At 40.8% G+C, this 19,949-nt stretch overlaps 1 protein-coding gene across 8 annotated transcripts in view; it reads right to left on the reverse strand.

Annotated features, from left to right (window-relative positions):
* Window positions 1-19,949, reverse strand: part of farp2 (FERM, RhoGEF and pleckstrin domain protein 2) — a 127,511-nt gene that overhangs the window by 36,268 nt on the left and 71,294 nt on the right. For all 8 annotated transcript variants that reach the window (XR_008906983.1, XR_008906982.1, XM_056750747.1 and 5 more), the window contains 2 exons: window positions 19,633-19,870; window positions 13,485-13,615 (listed from right to left, as the gene is read on the reverse strand). Coding sequence is in view for 6 of the 8 variants with exons in the window: in XM_056750747.1 (XP_056606725.1) it covers window positions 13,485-13,615; window positions 19,633-19,870 (369 nt within the window). In the remaining 2 variants the exon portion in view is untranslated. The remainder of the gene's footprint in view (window positions 1-13,484; window positions 13,616-19,632; window positions 19,871-19,949) is intronic.

Genomic DNA, 19,949 nt, shown 5'->3' on the forward strand with positions numbered 1-19,949 from the left:
TGACATGACCAGCAACATGGGCTTAGACCGCATCACAGCACTGAAACTGTGCTCGTTAGAATTACAAATGACCTCCTTATTGCATCAGATAAAGGTAACATTTTACTCTTAGTCCTGCTTGACTTTAGTGCTGCTTTCGATACTGTAGACCATAAAATACTACTAGATCGTTTACACAATTATATCTGTATTCAGGGACAGGCACTGCAATGGTTCAGATCTTACTTAACAGACAGATATCAATACGTCCATTTAAATGGGAAATCGTCAAATCTTACGCAAGTAAATTATGGATTACCTCAGGGATCGGTTTTAGGACCCTTGCTTTTCTCCATATTTACATTTAGGCATTTGGCAGACGCTTTTATCCAAAGCGACTTACAGTACACTTATTACAGGGACAATCCCCCTGGAGCAACGTGGAGTAAAGTGTCTTGCTCAAGGACACACTGGTGGTGGCTGCTGGGATCGAACCAGCAACCTTTTGATTACCAGTTCAGTGGTTTAACCCACTAGACCACCATCTCCACATATACCATATACACGCTGCCCCTCGGCAATTATTAGAAAACATGGAATTAGCTTCCACTGTTATGCAGATGATACTCAGTGTAACCGGGTTGATATTATATCTTTACTTTTAGTTGAAATGTCACCAAATCCTGATGAATATTGTTTTCTATACGTTTAAAATGTGTCTTTCCTATATATTTATGCCTGAATGTTGTACTAAGAACTAAGTGTTAATACCTGTACTGTCACTTTAAGAGGTCGCAGGCTTTATGCCGTCATTTTCGATGCTTCTCTCAGTTTGCGCCAGACTAGCTGAGAGGAGGTAATGTATTATTTTGCTTTTCATTCTTGAACATTTATTTCGGTCTTTGGACTATATAAACCTTGTTTTATGCATGTATAAATGCTAGTTTTAGGTTGTGGACATGCAGTTACTATGTTAATTGAATATAAACCTTGTAAACAGATTCTTTGCAAGCTTTAAAGTAGACATGTTTCCACATGCTAGTTTACACGGTTTTCTGTATCTATTAGCTAACAGGAGCTTGAGACTTCTGTACTGTGTGGAGGAGACTGCATGTTACAGCGCCTCATGTGTTTTTCTGTTAATTTGTACAGGTATGTGTATTATGTTCATTATGTTCATTATGATTCATTTGACATAGTGTTTATATGTGTTAACACTGGTTGATTAAGCATGGGAAAGACATTTATGTTATCCAATACATTGAGCATTTTATAATTTATTTAATTCATTTTCACATTTTATTTAAAAGTATTTTTGTTGGTAATACTAAGTTTTATCAGTCATGTGTGTATGCGCAGTTTGCACCAGACTAGCTGAGAGGAGCTAACAGGAGCTTGAGACCTCTTTACTGTGTGGAGGAGACTGCATGTTACAGCGCCTCATGTGTTTTTCTGTTAATTTGTACAGACAATCAACCATTCTGCCTTCATTAAAAGAGCAACCAGCAGCTGGTCGTAGTCCGGGTCCTTCCTTCATTCAGCACAACATAGAACACAACGCAGAACTTATAATAATTAATGGACGTGCATTAAAGCTGAAAATGTTAAAGACAAAGACAAAGCATGCCCGTTACATCAGCTATATATCTCATCAAGACCAGATGATTCCTTTAAGCTATCCAAACTGGCAGAGTGCATCGAGGACATAAAACATTGGATGACTAGTAATTTCCTCCTTTTAAACTCTAGCAAAACAGAAATATTATTTATAGCACCAAAATCAAGTAAACAGAATATCTCCGACTACAGCCTGCAAATTGAAAGCTGCACTGTTACTCCAACAAATACAGTTAAAGACCTAGGCGTTACATTAGACGGCAACCTGTCATTTAAAAATCACATCTCAAATATCACAAAAACAGCCTTCTTCCACCTTAGAAATGTTGCCAAATTACGAAATAGTTTGTGTGTTGCAGACGCAGAAAAGCTTATTCATGCGTTTGTGACCTCACGGCTTGACTATTGTAATGCTCTACTTAGTGGTTGTCCTGTATCATCGATAAACAAACTACAGTTAGTTCAGAATGCAGCTGCCGGAGTTCTTACTAGGTCAAGAAAATACGATCACATAACCCCAGTTTTATCATCGCTTCACTATCGTATTGATTTTAAAATTCTTTTAATTACTTACAAAGCCCTGAACGGTTTAGCATCTACTTACTTAACCGAGCTTTTATCACGTTACAACCCATCACGCTCTCTTAGATCTCAAAACTTAGGACTTTTGATAACACCTAGAATAACAAAATCCACCAAAGGGGGACGTGCTTTCCCATACGTAGCACCTAAACTCTGGAATAGCCTTCCTGATACTATTCGAGGGTCAGACACACTCTCCCAACTTAAATCTAGATTAAAGACACATCTTTTCAGCCAAGCGTTCACTTAATTCATAGTTAATGAACAGCAGCTACGCTAATTATTCTCTTTATTCTCTTTCCGCCTCTGCCTCGGGATGCCCATCCCGAGGTAGGAAGAGTTCCACCATGTCCAGACGACCGACAGTTGCCCATCCCCAATTTGAGATTACGCCAGCTACAGCTGCAGACTGACTGACCATCCCAGCTCCATCTAAGGCAATTCCACCACCAGCCAAGAGAAATATGACCATCGGACCATCCCAGCTCAGACCACTACATCCCCAACCAAGAGCAAAGACGGACTATTTGTCTTATTAATGCTGAAGTTACAATATTTGGTATTAAATGCTAAACTAAAATCACATGTCACCAGTTTGAGTGCAGCTATGACACGTCAGAGGGGATCTGGCCCTCCCGGTTGAGCCTGGTTTCTCCCGAGGTTTTTTCTCCATTAATCAATCATTGGCCTTTGGGTTCCTCGCCACTGCAGGGCAGTGTTGGTCTGCTCACCGGGAGACTGCATTCATTCATTTATTTATTTAATTAGAAATTAGATATTATTTATTAGAATGATCTTACTCGTTGTATAAATACCATGCACTGCGCTGTGTTTTAACTTTTCTGTTTTTCCTGTTTGCCCCTGTAAAGCTGCTTTGAAACAATACACATTGTAAAAAGCGCTATATAAATAAACTTGAATTGAATTGAACAACCTCCTGCATTTACCACATGTCTCCCACTGAATATGAGCTTCAAGTACTTCAAGTCACCTTGACCAGTAGAGATTACACAAACACATATAAATACACCATGTTAAAAATCTGCCAAATCTGATTGACTGCCATCTGTTGTCAATCTGCCATAAAAATCATCATATCAGAGTTTTCCGGTGCTTGTAACATATAGCTAGACTACATCATTTGGATTGAATTGATTTCTTTAATGTTGAAATGAAAGAATTAAATGTAAAAATATGTTTCATGCTTTGCTTCTATTGTGTGTAGTTTCTACATATTAATTGAGATAATCAAGACTTTAAACCAATTTTAATTTCAACAACACGATTACCTCAGCCTCAAAGAGTATAAAATGGCAGTGAAAAGAAATACGTTTTAAATAGGTCTTAAAATCAGCTGGCCTAATGATGGAGCCATTCTATTGTGGGCTGACAAACTGTTTCACAATTTTGGCCCTTTGACGGCAAAGGCTCTGACCCCTCTGGTTTTTAACAGTGATCTATGGACCAGAAGAAGATTCTCATCTCTAGAACTCAACATACGGGATTGATTTGGGGCTGGAGAAGCTCAGCCAGATAGGGAGGTGCTTGAATGTTCAAGGATTTGAAAAGAAATTTAAAGTTAATACGGTAGTGCACAGGAAGCCGATGCAGAGATCGGAAGATGTGGGTGACATGGTCAAATTTACACTGACCATTAAGGAATTTTGCAGTAGCATTCTGAACCAATTGAAGAGGAGCAAAAGATTTCTTGGAAATACCACAATAAAGAGTGTTGCAGTAATCTAAGCGTGACGTAATGAAAGCATCGATGCAACCTCCAGAATTTTTTCATACAGAAATGGTTTAAATTTGACCATCAAGCGTAGCTGAAAAAAGCTAGAACATTACCTTATTGGACACAAAAACATTGATTAGTCAAGTATGACAAAGCTCCTGCATGACATATCTCTTGCTTGCTGCCTGAACTCTCTGTAAGTCGCTTTGGATAAACCGGAACGGAGTAGAACACCAAGTAGAGAAGAGCCTAATTGTTGGCCAGGAAGAAGCTGGATGTATCTATAGAGGTAGAATGCACAATTCAGGATAGTACGGGTATAACAGGCAAAGTTGGTCACATGTTCGGGGGTCAATTTACTGAGTAATTGGTGTACATGGGAAGTACAAGACAATTCAGATCCAACTTGGGCTTGACCCGATGACTGTAGCATACCTGATAAAAATCAAACTTTAAGTGCAAAGCTTCTAAATGCTCTGGTATCACCTGACTTCACCTTTGGTAGGGCTAGAAGGGACTTGATTTTTTTCAGAATTAGCTGATGGGGCTGCCCATATCTTTGTTGCAATGCCAGAAGAGCCATACTATATGGTCTAGGGTCATTGACATAAGCTAAGGCCAAATCACGAGCAGATGAAAGTTTCAAATGATCTAACAAAATATGATATTTGTAATGTTCCAACTCATAGGGTGACAACAGGTTGGTTAAGGCTAACTGTAACATTACAAACTCTTGAGGGTCATCATTCACCAAGAATGGAAAGGAAGGTCCCTGGACTGGAGAAGTTGGATGGAAATGAGCAGAAGGTGGAGCATAATATGGCTGTGTATATGGGTAAGGAAGTGGAACCGTATTCGACGGTGATATAGACACAGCTGGTTGCATATAGACAACAGGGTGTCGTATAACTGGATTTCCTAGTTGATGTACAGGATTTCGTTGACCGCGAGGACCTACATTAGCGGGCACACTAAAATGGGTAGGGCTGCAGATGACTGCCATAAACCTGCCACTGGGTACTGCGGGGCGACATGCGGAGGACCATTGGGTAATTGAAATGATGCGGTTTGTGAGAATGGAATAGCATTACTCTGTAAATGTGGACACAGTTAAGGGGGACTAAATTGTTGAGCCGATAATGATTTCCTTTGAGTGGAGGGGTGATTAGTGATATAAGAAACCAGTGGAACTGTATGTGATTGCGTAACAAGACCTAATTGTGTTTGTGGGAAAAAATACTTGAGTATGTGGAGGTGGACTTATGTAACACCGACAAAGGAGGAGGTGGCAGAAAACTAGATCTACTCAATGAAAAGGATAACAGGACAGATAAGGAACTTATTGGTTTACTTGTTGGTTTCTGCCCAACTTTCTTAATCTGTGCACATAATTCCTGTACAATAGGAACATCCACGTCAACATTAGCATCAACATTAGCATCAGGATTGGCATGAACATCCTCAACATTAGCATCAACATCATTTTCAGAAGAATCAACCTGAAAAGATTTGGCTGAATCAGAATGTTCGGGAGGAACTACCATTCGGGACATTTTAGACATACGATCACCAATCATAACCTTCAATCCAAGTTTCTCTTCCATAACATCCATATAAGATGAATCACATCGACACAGTCCACCTGGAGCAGATGAACGTGGATCAAGTTCAAAAGAACCTGAACTTCCAGTATGTATCTGATGATCACTTTCATCTGGTGTTTAAGAAGGAAGGGGATGAGGAACACGTTGTTGCACAATTCAGTCTGCATAGCATGCTGGAGGTCTTCTCACTCTTAGGGAACGCCGAATTGTGGGTCCTGCATGGAAATCCAAAATCCATACCAACAAATCTCTAATATCTGGCTCGAAGTACCATATGTTGGATACTAGTTGTTACTTGTATCCGTAGTTCCGAATATGTAGAACTCAGTTCCAACAAAAACACGGGAAAATAATTCCTTTTCTCTTCTATATTAAATAGCCATCAATTGGATATGCAAGATCAAGTCAACAGCAGGTGCACAATAAGAATCCTTAAACATGTAGGCAGGACAATTAAGGAGATCAGCAGGTAATGGAATACATGTACATAGGTTGGACAGGATGGTTTGATTTCACTACAAATCAATACGATAATATCAGAAACATACTCAACTAAACAAATCATATGGTAAATACAACAACAAACAGTTCAAAGACAAGTATAAATATTGTTAACATAGTAATATACACAAATAAGGATAATAATCTAGATTTACAATACACATCCTTCGAGGAGGATTTGAGGCCGAGTGGCCTCCGCTGAAGCACTCCCACATTACCGATTCAGAGAACAATGGCAGGAAGTGAGGCCTATATATAGCCATGGCGCAAAGCAGTATGGGTAATGTAGTACAGCATAGTATCTAAGAGGAATCTGAATGTACTAAATGTAGAAGTGTAGGGGGAATAATGTCGACACAAAATAAATAAGGGGGTTCAATTCACAACAGTTATGTTTATTTTACGCTCGAACGCTCACGGGCGCCATATAGGGGAGAAAAGTTAGGACAATTCCAAGGGCTCATGACTGACAGAGCCCCAAAAATAGGTAAAACCTAATATAAAATTATTAAACCATCATCATTCAGTATAAATATTTATACAATAATAAAATTAATGATCTCTTTGTTTTTGGCAGTAAAAGTTATAAATCCCCATTGACAAAAAGTAAACATCCATATTGACTGACCACCCCCCTGTATCTGCATAAAATGGTTTGATCCTGCCTTAGCGAACTCAGTGACGGTGCTTAGTTGCAGTCAGTAGATGTGCCCGAACTACAGGTCACCACAATGTTGCCTAGTAACGTTAAATCAAAATCTGGTTTTCGAAAAGGGAAAGAGAGAAATGAGAGAAACCTGTTGGCTTAATGTCCACAGTGAAATAAGCTAGCTGGCTACAGACCAGTGTTAGCCTACATTTAGTCACCTTTTAATCAAGGCAGGGAAATGTTTAGCAATATATTCAAATTAATATATTTGCAGCTAATTAAAAACAATCTGCTGTTTTCATTGTTTTGAGAGGTCGATGTTAATTTATTTTGATTGAAAAGTTAATATATATTTAAGTTTGTTCATTTTTCTATTTTTAAATCTTTCATTAATAGTTATAATAATAATAATTAATAATAAGTTTGTTAAGAGAATTTTCCATTTTGTAAAATTTTACAATAAAAATACATTGAGAGTGTAAAAGATGGCCTTCAGCACATTTTTCATGGTTGCTTTTAATCTTGCATCAAATAGTGAACTGCATACTAGACTTGCATGCATGTAGAAATCACCAGCAGTAAATATTGTGCTAGTACTAGTATTGAACTACAAGCAAGACAGTTGCAAGCTTTTAATTAGAGTTATGTGAAGCTTTTGATGGGACAGGGGGCTAAATTAGATTTTTTGTCATGGGGCACAAAATTCCTGGCAGCGCCTGTGCGCAGCCTGTACTCTTCCCAGTCACTAAAAGTTCATTCCCGAATGTCTTTTCTCAAAAATAAGGCTGGATGTTCTCTCTGAAGGATGAAGGTCTGATCATGTTCGGGATGTTAAAGCATATATTTTGCCAGCATAGTCAGATTTATTTAAGTGTTACATATATAATATCCCACCGTAAATGCAAGGCTTACCGAGCGGTACAGCCTCTAATTCAGAAAAATTAAGGTGTCGCTATCATCGATAGTAAAACATTATCCACCCGAGACTGATTAACGGTACGTTTTATCGTTCATCCGCAGGAAAAAATTGATCTGAAAGTGATCCCAAAGATATCATTCTCTGTATCTTTATCATTATAGTTGTGATGTGAACCTCGCTATTCTCCTAAGCAATTTTTATTTTTTATAGTTATTGTAGAGTATTTGGCATAAGCCAAATGGTCAGAATCATTAGAAGAAGAGATATAAAACCATTCCACTGCCTTTTGTCCTGGTTTCTTGATACCATCATCAAAAGAACATAGCAAAACTTGGCTCCAGGTGTCCATGGATTTAGGTTTGTGCTCTTACTGAGAGTTTTGATAACCCTTTTGCTTCTCCGAGTGATATTTACGACTCCTAAGCTTCAAGGAAGAGGTCAGAAGTCTCTCTGTGTCAACTTAACATCTGAGGCTAGCATGTTTCCTATGTAACTACTCCTCTTTTAATTCCCTATGTGATGAGCTATGTAATAAAAATATAGCATGCATCATACTTTGTCCATAACTAAGTTAAGATATTAAATGGAGGCCATCTGCAAGCAGTCCGCGCTGAAGTCCAAGCCATGACTCAGCAATGAAACCAAATGGACTGAACTTAGTTTGCAGACTAATATGTGAACAGACAGGAGAATATAACAGAATCTCTCCTGTCCAGCCCCTCAGCTAAAAGCCCAAAGCTGTGAAAGGGGGGGGGGGGGTGAAAGCCCACTGTTTACACCTTACTAGCCAGCAAACACAGAGGGATTGGGCATAAGAACCATCCATAAGAACCTGTAGATACACACACAGCATGACCCCACAGACCCCAGCAAGCTGGCTAGAAACATGACAACTGTCACCACTAAACGCTGATACCCTGAATACTGCAGGAGGCCACAACAAACGCCTACCTGCAAAACATTGACTCTCAGGCATTAACACTGCCCAGTGTGACCACAAGAGACAGATAACCTGCTTAGGATCACTTCCAGCCTAGAGGACCACAGCATCCTATGCAAGTAGTCAGAAACGGTCAAAGCAGAATACAGCATCGAGGAAACATCTGCTACAACCAGCATCTGAGCCTCCTTCAGACGACAGAACAGGCCAAAAGGAAAACTCTTCTTCCTCAGAAATCCGCATCACAGCCTTTTCTTTTCACCACAATCACCTGATATCTGCAGAACTCAGGCCATAAGGCCTACATAGAACTAAGCGCTGCCTCCGTAAAGACTGACTCTGGAGTGCGCACCACAGCAGCAGATCTTCAGCAGAAACTCAGCAGATGTTACAGCTTGCTGGGAACAGCCAAGCACCAGACAGGATGCCCCTTAGACAGCTTGGAGCTGACCACTTTCGTCGGATGACCTGAACGATGGAAATTCAGCTGCCAACCTAGGAGCCACTGACCCGGTCCGGCCCAACAGTCATCGAGGCATTTATCGCAAGACCATGTATGACACCTATCCAGAGAGCAAAACAGTGCAACTAAGTCTGAGCCAGTAGAGATCCCGAGGAGATCAAAGGAGCATAAAAAAAAATCCAAAAATCCAAATCAGACTCTTTTTGACTTACGAGTGGCATGAGAAACTTACAACCCTCTTTAATGCACTCCTAATGAGAATAACGTCCAGATCTCTGCAACCTGCTTGTCAACCAGAGAGACAGTCATCCTAACACAAGATGAGCATGGCACCCAGACCTTATCTCAGCAGTCGGCTGACTACCCAGAACAGGCCGAGACACACATGCGGCCATCAACTGAGGTATGACTGAAACAAGAAGTTCCACACGCCTGACCAGCAGCTCCACAAGCATGTACTCCACATGTACATATCATAGATGGACACACGCCCTCTTTTCACTAGCGAAGACCTGCTGAATTGTTTTTGAGCCTCTAAGAGACTTTAAGCATTACAATAGAATTGGGCTCAAGTACGGGAACTTCCGCTTTCCTGCCAGCCAACTCGTCTGAAATGCATTGCCAGGTCACAAAAGACAGGCATGACATCTCAGCTGGTTTGCGAGAGCTCAGTCTCAAGGTCTAACCAGCCGACGATCCTAAAAGTTTCCTGCCCTTACATGCCAAAGGCACATCACCAAGTGACATGATGATAGCAGGCACCATACAGGAACTATGTGCAGATATCTCAGACATCAGTTTTGCACTGTTCACACGCTCTCCACAACAACATCAGCATCAGTCATTTCCTCTTCTTTCAAGTGTGTGTAGTTTCCATTGGACACATGCCTGTCAACCACTGAAATGGCCCAGGACACCAGTGCTTTGAACTTGAAATGGAATAACCAATGCTGAACCTGCTACTTCCTGTTTTTTGCGAATCTCACAGTCCCATGAGGGGCCCTGTCAAGAGCGAAAACTTTCCATTATTATTAGAACAGCCCAGCTTTGCACTCTGGTGAATAAATGAGACTGTAGCACCTGCATTAACCAAAAGGGGTCACTGTTCAGCTCAACACACAGTGTTACCAAGCCTTCAACCACACATATTCAATGGAATATGTGGAGCATGGCCCACTCTGGAAGCCCTTTTTACTGAATAAGTCATCTTTTGCAGCGTGCATACTGTACATGTGAGTACAATTACCAAAGATTGTGAACAATGTCATTACGGAATGAAAGGGAGATAGCCAAGCAGCAGCAGAACACAACTCTTACCACAGCCTGAGCACCCAGATGACAAGAGCCATAGAGACCTGCCACCAACCTGAGTTGTTTCTAACAGCCAACGCATCCACACTGCAGATGCCACGCACACAAAGCCATGTGGTCGACGACACAATAGTGAGGTAAGGCATGCCCAGAGCAGGTGTTTTGTGGAAAACGACAAGCCTGTCCCGCTGCAACACTGTAAGCTGGGGCCCCAAACATCACAACACAAGTGACAGCTTTCTTGATTATCCTTCAAATCGCAGCGGCTCACAAAAACTCCACCAGACAATTTCTTACCTGCATATACTCAAAGTAGGCCAAGCTAAGTTTCACACGCTATCAATTGGCAAGAAACTTAGCAAATCATAAGCCAGTTGAGCGTCAACACCTATTGCAGACATCTAGTGTCATCACAAAGGAACACGATATGCTCCTCTGCAGGAAAAGGTGAGCGGATATTCTTAATCAACCAATGAAAACTGAGCCTTTTTGTGGCAACTGGTGGTTACCAAAAAACCCACCCACCCATCCCAAGCATTGCTTCTAAGCCACAGCTAGCACATCATGCTGCTACAAAGCCCGCATCACACCCATCTTCACTGGCTCTGCCTACAATACAGCTTCACTTATGCAACCCCCAACAATCACAAGTGATGCTAAACCACCTCCCTTTCACAATGTCAAACCTTGCTGCGACTGATAAGCAAAATTCTCTAGTTTGTTCCTTTAACAGCACAGCGCCAGGGCTTGCAGCTTTCCAGAAACAAAGGGGGGGGTCATGCTGATGTATACCTATATACCTATATATAGACCCCTTGTGTCCATTGCCATTAGAGGGACCTCAAACCAACCGACGTTCGTGTCTCTTTCTGATCTGATGGCCTGGGGTCAGACGGAATCACAACAACATCCAGAGTGCCAGCCAAGAGACTCAAACCTTGTCACGCCCTACACCTCTCACCAGTACTTCAATGAAAGACACCGGAGCGTGACACCTGCCTTTGCCCAGCTATCAATGCAGAAAATGTGAAGGCGAGAGGGCATGCTGCACCCGTCAAGATTCACATGAGGAATGTGATGTGAGTGACAAGATTTGGTATCCTAACTTTGCCCAGCTACCTGAGACAACCTCCCATCTGTTGTTCTTGAAATTTCTGCCACACTGGACGGGACTTCCTGTGATTGCAGACAGGTCCTCCCCCATCACTCACAGAGTCAAGATTAGCGGGGGCAGGAAGAACCAATCATCAGATGTTTCCATTGCCACCAGTTTAAAGACACTTGATCTCTGGGCAAGAAACAATCTAATGTCAACCGAGTAGAAGTGAACTTCCTCCCCACAACCAAAACTGCTTATGTTAGCTAGACAAGGCCACTCCCCATGACACAGCACTACAGACATTTGGATGGAGGCCAATCATGCCATCCCACCTAATGTTTCATCCAGCACTGCTGCTGTGCATCTCCTCAAAGATAAGAAACACCCTAACCAACGTGTTGGAAGAACCACAAAACAGGTGCAGGGCAGCTCTCCCTTGATGTCCAATCAGTATGGAAAAGATAGTTGAGACAATGCTCGACCACTTGGGAACATTCTCTGCCTGTATGGCCAGATGCTGGGGACAAATAGGAACCTGCAGTCATCCCGCCATCATGATCCAACAATCCATTGTCAGCTGAAGTTTACATTTTAACATAACCTTCCGAAAAGGGGGAATCTGTAGAGGATTTGGTATAAGCCAAATGGTCAGAATCATTGTAAGAAGAGCTATAAAACTCTTCCACTCCCTTTTATCCTGTATTATTGATTCCGTCATCAAAAGAACATAGCAAAACCAGGCTCAAGGGCTGCCTGGATTTAGGTTTGTACTTTCACTGAGAGTTTTGATAACCCTTTTGTTTCTCCGAAGGATATTTAAGACTCCTAAACTTCAAAGCAGAGTTGAGAAGTCTTTCTGTCTCAACTTAACATCTGAGGCTAACCAGAGAAACTTCTCTGACAAATAGGAACTTATGTGATTAAATGGTCCTTCACTATGAATGTGTAAATATCCTTGTGGTGTGTTGGCACTCTGGCCATCTTACGATACCTGTAACCAGTAATGATGCAAGTTTTGATTTAGGGTTTGGTCTATTCATACGTTGGTATGATTCACAGCTCAAAGCCTAGCATGTTTCCTATGTAACTACTAAAGGGCTTGCGGCTCCCCTCTGGGTATTCCGATTAGGAAATGGAACTTCGGACACTTAAAGTCAGCGCTTCAACAGAAATGCATTCTGGAACCATTCATGATATTGTTCCGGAACAGAGCTTGCAAGTATCCAATTCTAAATAAGGAATAGCTGCATTAAGTTCGTGCCTCTTTGTTAAAGGTTTTCAGACATGTTTTACCTACCTCGCAGACATGCCTACTCTCCGTCTCACTCTCTCTCTCTGTGCGTTTGTGTTTCATGTTTACATATTATGTGTTTGGTCAGTATATGTCTAGGCCTAATTTTTTGTAAAGTTAGTTCAATAAATAACCATATATTCCCTCATGATGGTTCCTTGGCTTTTTCTGAAAGGATTCGGTCACTTAAACTGTGTTTCGATCTATGCTACCTCTGCTCTAAATTATGTTTGGTAAAGTCACATAATTTACGGTCATGAGATAACGTTAAAGTGTATAAAATCATTGATGCATTTGTTGGACGAATACATAAAGGGATTGTTATCACCATACTGCTATCAGAAACTGTAAAATATGTAAAGGTAATGATGATTATTATACATATTTTCCTTTGAGCTAAAGTTATTCCTTGACTGAAATTGACGTTTTAATTAAATAATTTCATGGATGTGATCTTGATAGATCTAGTGGAGAACATATTTGGTGAGCTAAGCTTATCATTATTCTAACATGCAGCTAAAACCGCTACATTATCATAAATGGCCTTTTACAGATTGCAGCATTAAAGTACTATTATTTACTGTTAGTGGCTCATTTACTTTGATCTTATCAACCAAAGCACAATTTATAGTTTTCTTTATAATGTAAATAGCCTTTTACAGATTGCAGCATTAAAGTACTATTATTTACTGTAAGTGGCTTATTTTCTTTCATCTTATCAACCAAAGTGACAGTAATGTACGCCCTGACTACTACTAAACTTATATCCAACCATAAGCAAGACAAGAACTCACTCTTCCTGGAGCTGTAAGTTTCTCAATGCCTATCAGATCCCTCTGAAGTTCTGTCAGCTTCTGGAAGTTCTCCAGTCGAATAAGACTGCTCTGCAGTTGAGTTGCAATCTCTGCCACCTCCTTAAGAGCCTCTGCAGAAAATTACAGTTAATTAAACACACATAAATTCATTACCATGCTCTGATCTTAGGAGAAAGTGCAAGCTCTGCTCCCCCCCAAAAAAACACCAGGAGCCGGTTGCACCAGCTGGACGTACACCCGATCGTAAGACTGGTCTGGACGTAAATGCGCCTCAAGTCCTGTATAGAATTTATACCTGTTGCACCAGCAAGGCATAGTGTACGTCTCAGACTAAATCTTATGCTTAGTCAGACTGAGCACACAGGGCCCTTGCCCTTGAAGTTACTAAAAATTAAGAATATTATTGTGCATGTTTACTGTGCAACTTTAATAGTTTAGCTAAATTATAATCCTGAATTCCTCTGCGGTTAGTTTAGTCTTAAGTCTCAAATCAATCGTCTGGAGACTAAAAATACCCTCACAGCAAACAGCGCTCACGTTGTATGTGTATGTTTGCCTAAAATCCACAGATCCACATAAACACACATTACTAGACAGGCAGAGAACTACAGTGACCGGGAGGGGACATACTTGTTTCAGTTAGTTTTGTCGTGACCACAAAATATTAACATGTGGGAATGTTAGAAGCGTGATATAAAAAGCGTGATATTATGTGGTACAAAATTCGTTCACAACACAACGGAATCAAGTCACAACACAACCTAAAAAATGACTTGAATGTTTATTATTGTTGCATAGACAGCTATCAAATGAAAATTGACAATAAATGAAACACATTTTTATCTAATCGCACCAATCTGTTTTTATATCCATTCGCTAATAGTTTATTTTTTATTAATATTTGTTTATAATTATTACTGCTGTTGGTGTATAGGCACCATTCCATTCCATTTTCTACCGCTTATCCGAACTACCTCGGGTCACGGGGAGCCTGTGCCTATCTCAGGCAGCCATCGGGCATCAAGACAGGATACATCCTGGAGTGCCAACCCATCGCAGGGCACACACACTCACTCATTCACTCGCGCACTCACACCCTACGGACAATTTTTCCAGAGATGCCAATCAACCTACCATGCATGTCTTTGGACCAGGGGAGGAAACCGGAGTCCCCGGAGGAAACCCCCGAGGCACGGGGAGAACATGCAAACTCCACACACACAAGACGGAAGCGGGAATCGAACCCCCAACCCTGGAGGTGTGAGGCGAACGTGCTAACCACTAAGCCACCGTGCCCCCCTGTGTATAGGCACCATCACACTTAATTAAATATAACAGGCAATATGTTAATATAATCATTTATTAATTCCAACCTATATCTTTTTTAAAATAAATAAATATTATTACAGTCCTATCAATTAATGCTAATTTCAGGTGCTATTTAAGTCAAGATAAGGAAGTCGATCCCTGAACAAACAATATCCTGTCCACAACATAAGGACATTGGTACTTCAACAAGATGATCGCGTGGCCACAACACATCACATTCCTTTGAGATATTATTATTACGTTCCCACAAACTCATATCTCATGGCAGAAACCTATCATGTTCCCACGTGTTAATATTTCGTGGCCACAGGAGCTACAGGAAAGCAGATAATTGAATTCAATTAGACCAGTAGCATCGCGTTCAAAAATAACAAGAGAGTTTCAATATTTTTCTTATTTAAGACTTGACTCTTCAGTACTTATATCGTGTGCTAAAACTGGCGGAAAATGAAAAGTTGCGATTTTCTAGGCCGATATGACTAGGAACTATACTCCCATTCCACTGTAATAATCAAGAAAGTTTGCTGCCTTAACATGGGCGCAGCAGGCTCAGTTTTATCACGCATCACGAGCGCGGCCTATTCCTCTCATTTGCACACGCAGCTGTGGGGAGGGAAACTCTGGACTATATGTACAAGTAGATAAAATAATCAGATTCATATCGAAATTCTTTGGTCATCTTCGAACGCGATGCTACTGTTCTAATTTGATACCTATATTTGATAACTATGCTAAGCTATACTAAAAGTGCTATCGTCAGACCCGGAGATCGGCTGAATAGACTCCAAAATGATAAAACTTAACTTATTAACTCTGGGGGAGTTGGAGAATGAGCCTATTTAAAAAAAAGTGTAGTGTTCCTTTAAAACCTTCGGAAAAATAAGAGGATTTTTGAAAATGAAGGTTTATTTTTAATTAAGTCCTGCCCTGAGCAAGTTATTTCACTTAATAAACGTTAACATAAAGTTCACACTAAAGAATAATAACAGAATTTCTAAAAATAGCTCAGTGCAAAATGTGTAGACGCCCCTGATTCTTTATACTGTATGATGTTATCTAAACAATCAATGACAGTTGTTATGTTTAGTCATAATTGTTTAAGGGTTTCTTGTTTGTCATGAGTCATTAGACTGTCCAGTGATCTTTAGAAAAATTTATTATTGTCTTGTTTGTCACAATATCTTCACATAATCGTTCAGAAATTGTCGTTTTGTGAGACCACTCTTCAGTTACTGTACAGTACAATCACGAACGTGATACATCCACGTGAAATACACCTCTGTAGTGTGCTACTTTCGTGCTGGAGGCAGTGTAAGCGGAGATATTATGCATAAATATACATAAACATTGCCAATCTTTCCTTACGAAAATTAACCTTGGTTTCAAATTCATCCGGATGCTGCAGTTTGGGCTGTGACAGATCTACTGTAACTCGCTTCCTGAAGTTAAGGAAACGTTGCACAACAAAAACAGTTTCTGAATGATTATGTTAAGATATTGACTAAGACAACAAATACTGAACGTGTCTATGATGAAAACGTGTATGTGCAAGCGATTTAACGCTTTTATCTTCTCTGCAGTAGTATGTGTTTTCAACACCTCAAAACAACACACGTAACTAGCGATGCTGGCTCCGCCTTCACGCAATGACGCTGTACCGGTGAGGGGGCGTGGACAGCTTGAAATGCATTGTCAAGTCCACATTGAAATTAGCAACACTCAACGCGCTGTGTGTAAATGAGAATGCAATCCCAAATGTTCAATTGATGTTCAACAACCAATATGCTTCCATAGGAAATGGACTACAGCCCTCTACTTCCTGGGTACAGGATGTCAATATTCTGAGTGCTTTTAATAACCTCCGCCCAAAGGAAAAGGCAAAAAAACCGGCGAGTTTAGTTATCAGAGATTGTAAACATTTGACTGAGCTACGCGCTAAACTTCTTTCACTTTCATCGCAGTCCTACAGATATTCTAAGATAACCAACTGTCAAATAACAGCTTCCATGACTTTAACATCGGCTGTTCTGTGTAATACACTGATAATGTGTGTGTGTTCATTCTTCCCCTGTTATAGTCTCTTTGAGGTCCAAGAGATGGTCGTAAAGTGTACTTTTTGGAGTTAAAGATGCTGATAACAGTCTGGGGGGAGACCCTTCCCGAGACGATTCAGATCCCTAAAAGTCCTTATTTCTCTTTAAGAAATATGTTATCAATAGGTTTGATCAGATGTGGGTGTCGTAACACCCCCTCACATAAGATCCAACAATTTGTCTATGCCAGGCTCTACAACGCTTTATATTTCACATATTTCAGGTCTATTCTTCACTCCTGTCCCGAGATAAAAATTTTTTTGCTGCTTATAGCATGTGTCTGAAGATATCCCACCCACACCATATCAGCAAGTTTCCACTTCTCGGGCTGTTTTGATCGGTCCCCCTCTCAATGCACGTGTGGAGTTTTCAAAAGCTTAGTTTTGCATTTTCATATTGAACCTATGTTGGATAATAAAACAAGCTGTTTGACCTGGAGATATTTGCAAGCAGGATGTCAGAAGGATGTTTCATATACAGTTGTGTTCAAAATTATTCAACCCCCACTTAAATTGATTGTTTTGGTCGGTTTGACATTGATTATGATCATTCAGTCATCCTGCTTACAATTAAATCAAAGAGGCACGTGTAGGTCAGACAAATATAACATAACATTTATAATGAAATAACCACAAATGTCTTTTCTGAGCTCACATCATTATCAGTTTTATTCAACCCCCAAGTGACATTCAGTCTTAGTACTTAGTACAACATCCTTTTACAGTTATAACAGCTTTTAAACGTGAAGCATAGCTTGACACAAGTGTCTTGCAGCGATCTACGGGTATCTTCGCCCATTCATCATGGGCAAAAGCCTCCAGTTCAGTCACATTCTTAGGCTTGCGCACTGCAACTGCTTTCTTTAAGTCCCACCAGAGGTTCTCAATCGGATTTAAGTCTGGTGACTGCGATGGCCACTTCAAAATGTTCCAGCCTTTAATCTGCAACCATGCTCTAGTGGACTTGGAGGTATGCTTGGGATCATTGTCCTGTTGAAAGGTCCAACGTCTTCCAAGCCTCAGGTTTGTGACGGACTGCATCACATTGTCATCCAATATCTCCTGGTACTGAAGAGAATTCATGGTACCTTGCACACGCTGAAGCTTCCCAGTACCTGCAGAAGAAAAACAGCCTCAAAGCATGATTGACCCCCCGCCATGCTTCACAGTAGGCAAGGTGTTCTTTTCTTCATAGGCCTTGTTCTTCCTCCTCCAAACATAGCGTTGATCCATGGGCCCAAACAGTTCTAATTTTGTTTCATCAGTCCACAGAACACTATCCCAAAACTTCTGTGGTTTGTCCACATGACTTTTGGCATACTGCAGTCGACTCTTCTTATTCTTTGGGGAAAGCAAGGGGGTGCGCCTGGGAGTTCTGGCATGGAGGCCTTCATTACGCAGGGTGCGCCGTATTGTCTGAGCAGAAACTTCAGTACCCACATCTGACAAATCTTTTCTCAGTTCCTCAGCAGTCACACGGGGACTTTTCTCCACTCTACGCTTCAGGTAGCGCACAGCAGTCGAAGTCAGCATCTTTCTGCCACGACCAGGTAGCGTTTCAACAGTGCCCTTTGCCTTGAATTTGCGAATGATGCTTCCTATGGTGTCTCTTGGTATGTTTAACATCTTTGCAATCTTCTTATAGCCATTGCCCTTCCTGTGAAGAGTAATCACCTGTTCTCTTATCTTCCTGGACCATTCTCTTGACCTCACCATGTTTGTAACCACACCAGTAAATGTCTAGAAGGAGCGGAGTATCACAGTCATTTGAACTAATTGGTGCTTATTAGGCTTTATTGCTGCTCCCTGATATCCACAGGTGTTTTCAATACCTGATTGAAAACACTTCATTGAACCTCTGTTCTTCAGAGTGGTAGTCTTTAAGGTGTTGAATAATTATGTCAATGAAGAATTCACAAAAGAAACATTTACTACTGTATTACAAAACTAATTGATGTCATTTTAGTTGCATATGGTTCTTTAAGAAGTCCTTGTAGGATTTCATTCTGAATACAATTACAAATGTACTCTAAATTCCCTAAAACCATTTACAGCATTGGGGGTTGAATAATTTTGAACACAACTGTAAGTGTTTAAAAGGCAAGTAAACACACACAAGATTCGCTTAAGACTTGTTATAATCCCACTATTTCAGCACAGTTGAATTGCACAATAGGACATTTACCACGGGGGAAGCAGTCAAGAATATGATTAGAGGAAGGAGGTCTGAGGTTCCAGTGATGCTCTGTATTTGGGGGATAAATTACTATAGAAATACATAGCATACTTACCTTTCCTTGCCATTATCAGAGAGAAGTCTCATGAGTTGTGTGTTCCACAGCCGATGTTAAAGTCATGGACGCTATTATTTGACCGTTAGTTGCCTTAGAATGTGTGTAGCTGATTTCTTATTACCAGCTGTAGGAGCGCAGCTTAGTCAAATGTTTACAATGGTGACCATACACTACTCCAGCGACTCTCCCTCTTCTCCATGGAAGGACTCGCCACTTTTTTCCCTAAGCTGAGCGTAGCTGCGCCTGGTCGTAGTTTTAGAAGGTGCAACAGGTGTAAATATTTTCTCACAAGTCTGGATGTAGTTAGGACCGAGGGTTGGGCTTGCAACATTTTTTTTTTTATTTCCAGTGGGCCAATCAGCCCCAGAGGTATACCTTGGAGCAGATGTTACTTAATTTTTACACAGCTCACCTTTGCAATCCTTGTAGTCTTTGTGCTGGGGAGTATAATGGTTGCACAGTCGCTCCAGTATGAGTTTGTAGTGCATGAGTCTCTGGATAGGCTTCAGGAGGAAGTTGTTTAGAGGCAGGTAGCAAACCTTCTGCAGCTCAAACTCTTTATACACAATTTCTAGTTTCTTCACACATTTTGTTGCTTTCTCGAGCTCTGTTAACACCTCATCATGCTTTTGCAGATAGCCTGTGAACTCCTGAGGAATGCAACAATGGAACATCATAAATAGAGCTTCCCGAAATTGTTAATTCCAATTCATCTGATTTATTATGCTG

The sequence above is a fragment of the Triplophysa dalaica genome, chromosome 6 (genome assembly GCF_015846415.1).
Source record: "Triplophysa dalaica isolate WHDGS20190420 chromosome 6, ASM1584641v1, whole genome shotgun sequence".
Lineage (NCBI taxonomy): Eukaryota > Metazoa > Chordata > Actinopteri > Cypriniformes > Nemacheilidae > Triplophysa > Triplophysa dalaica.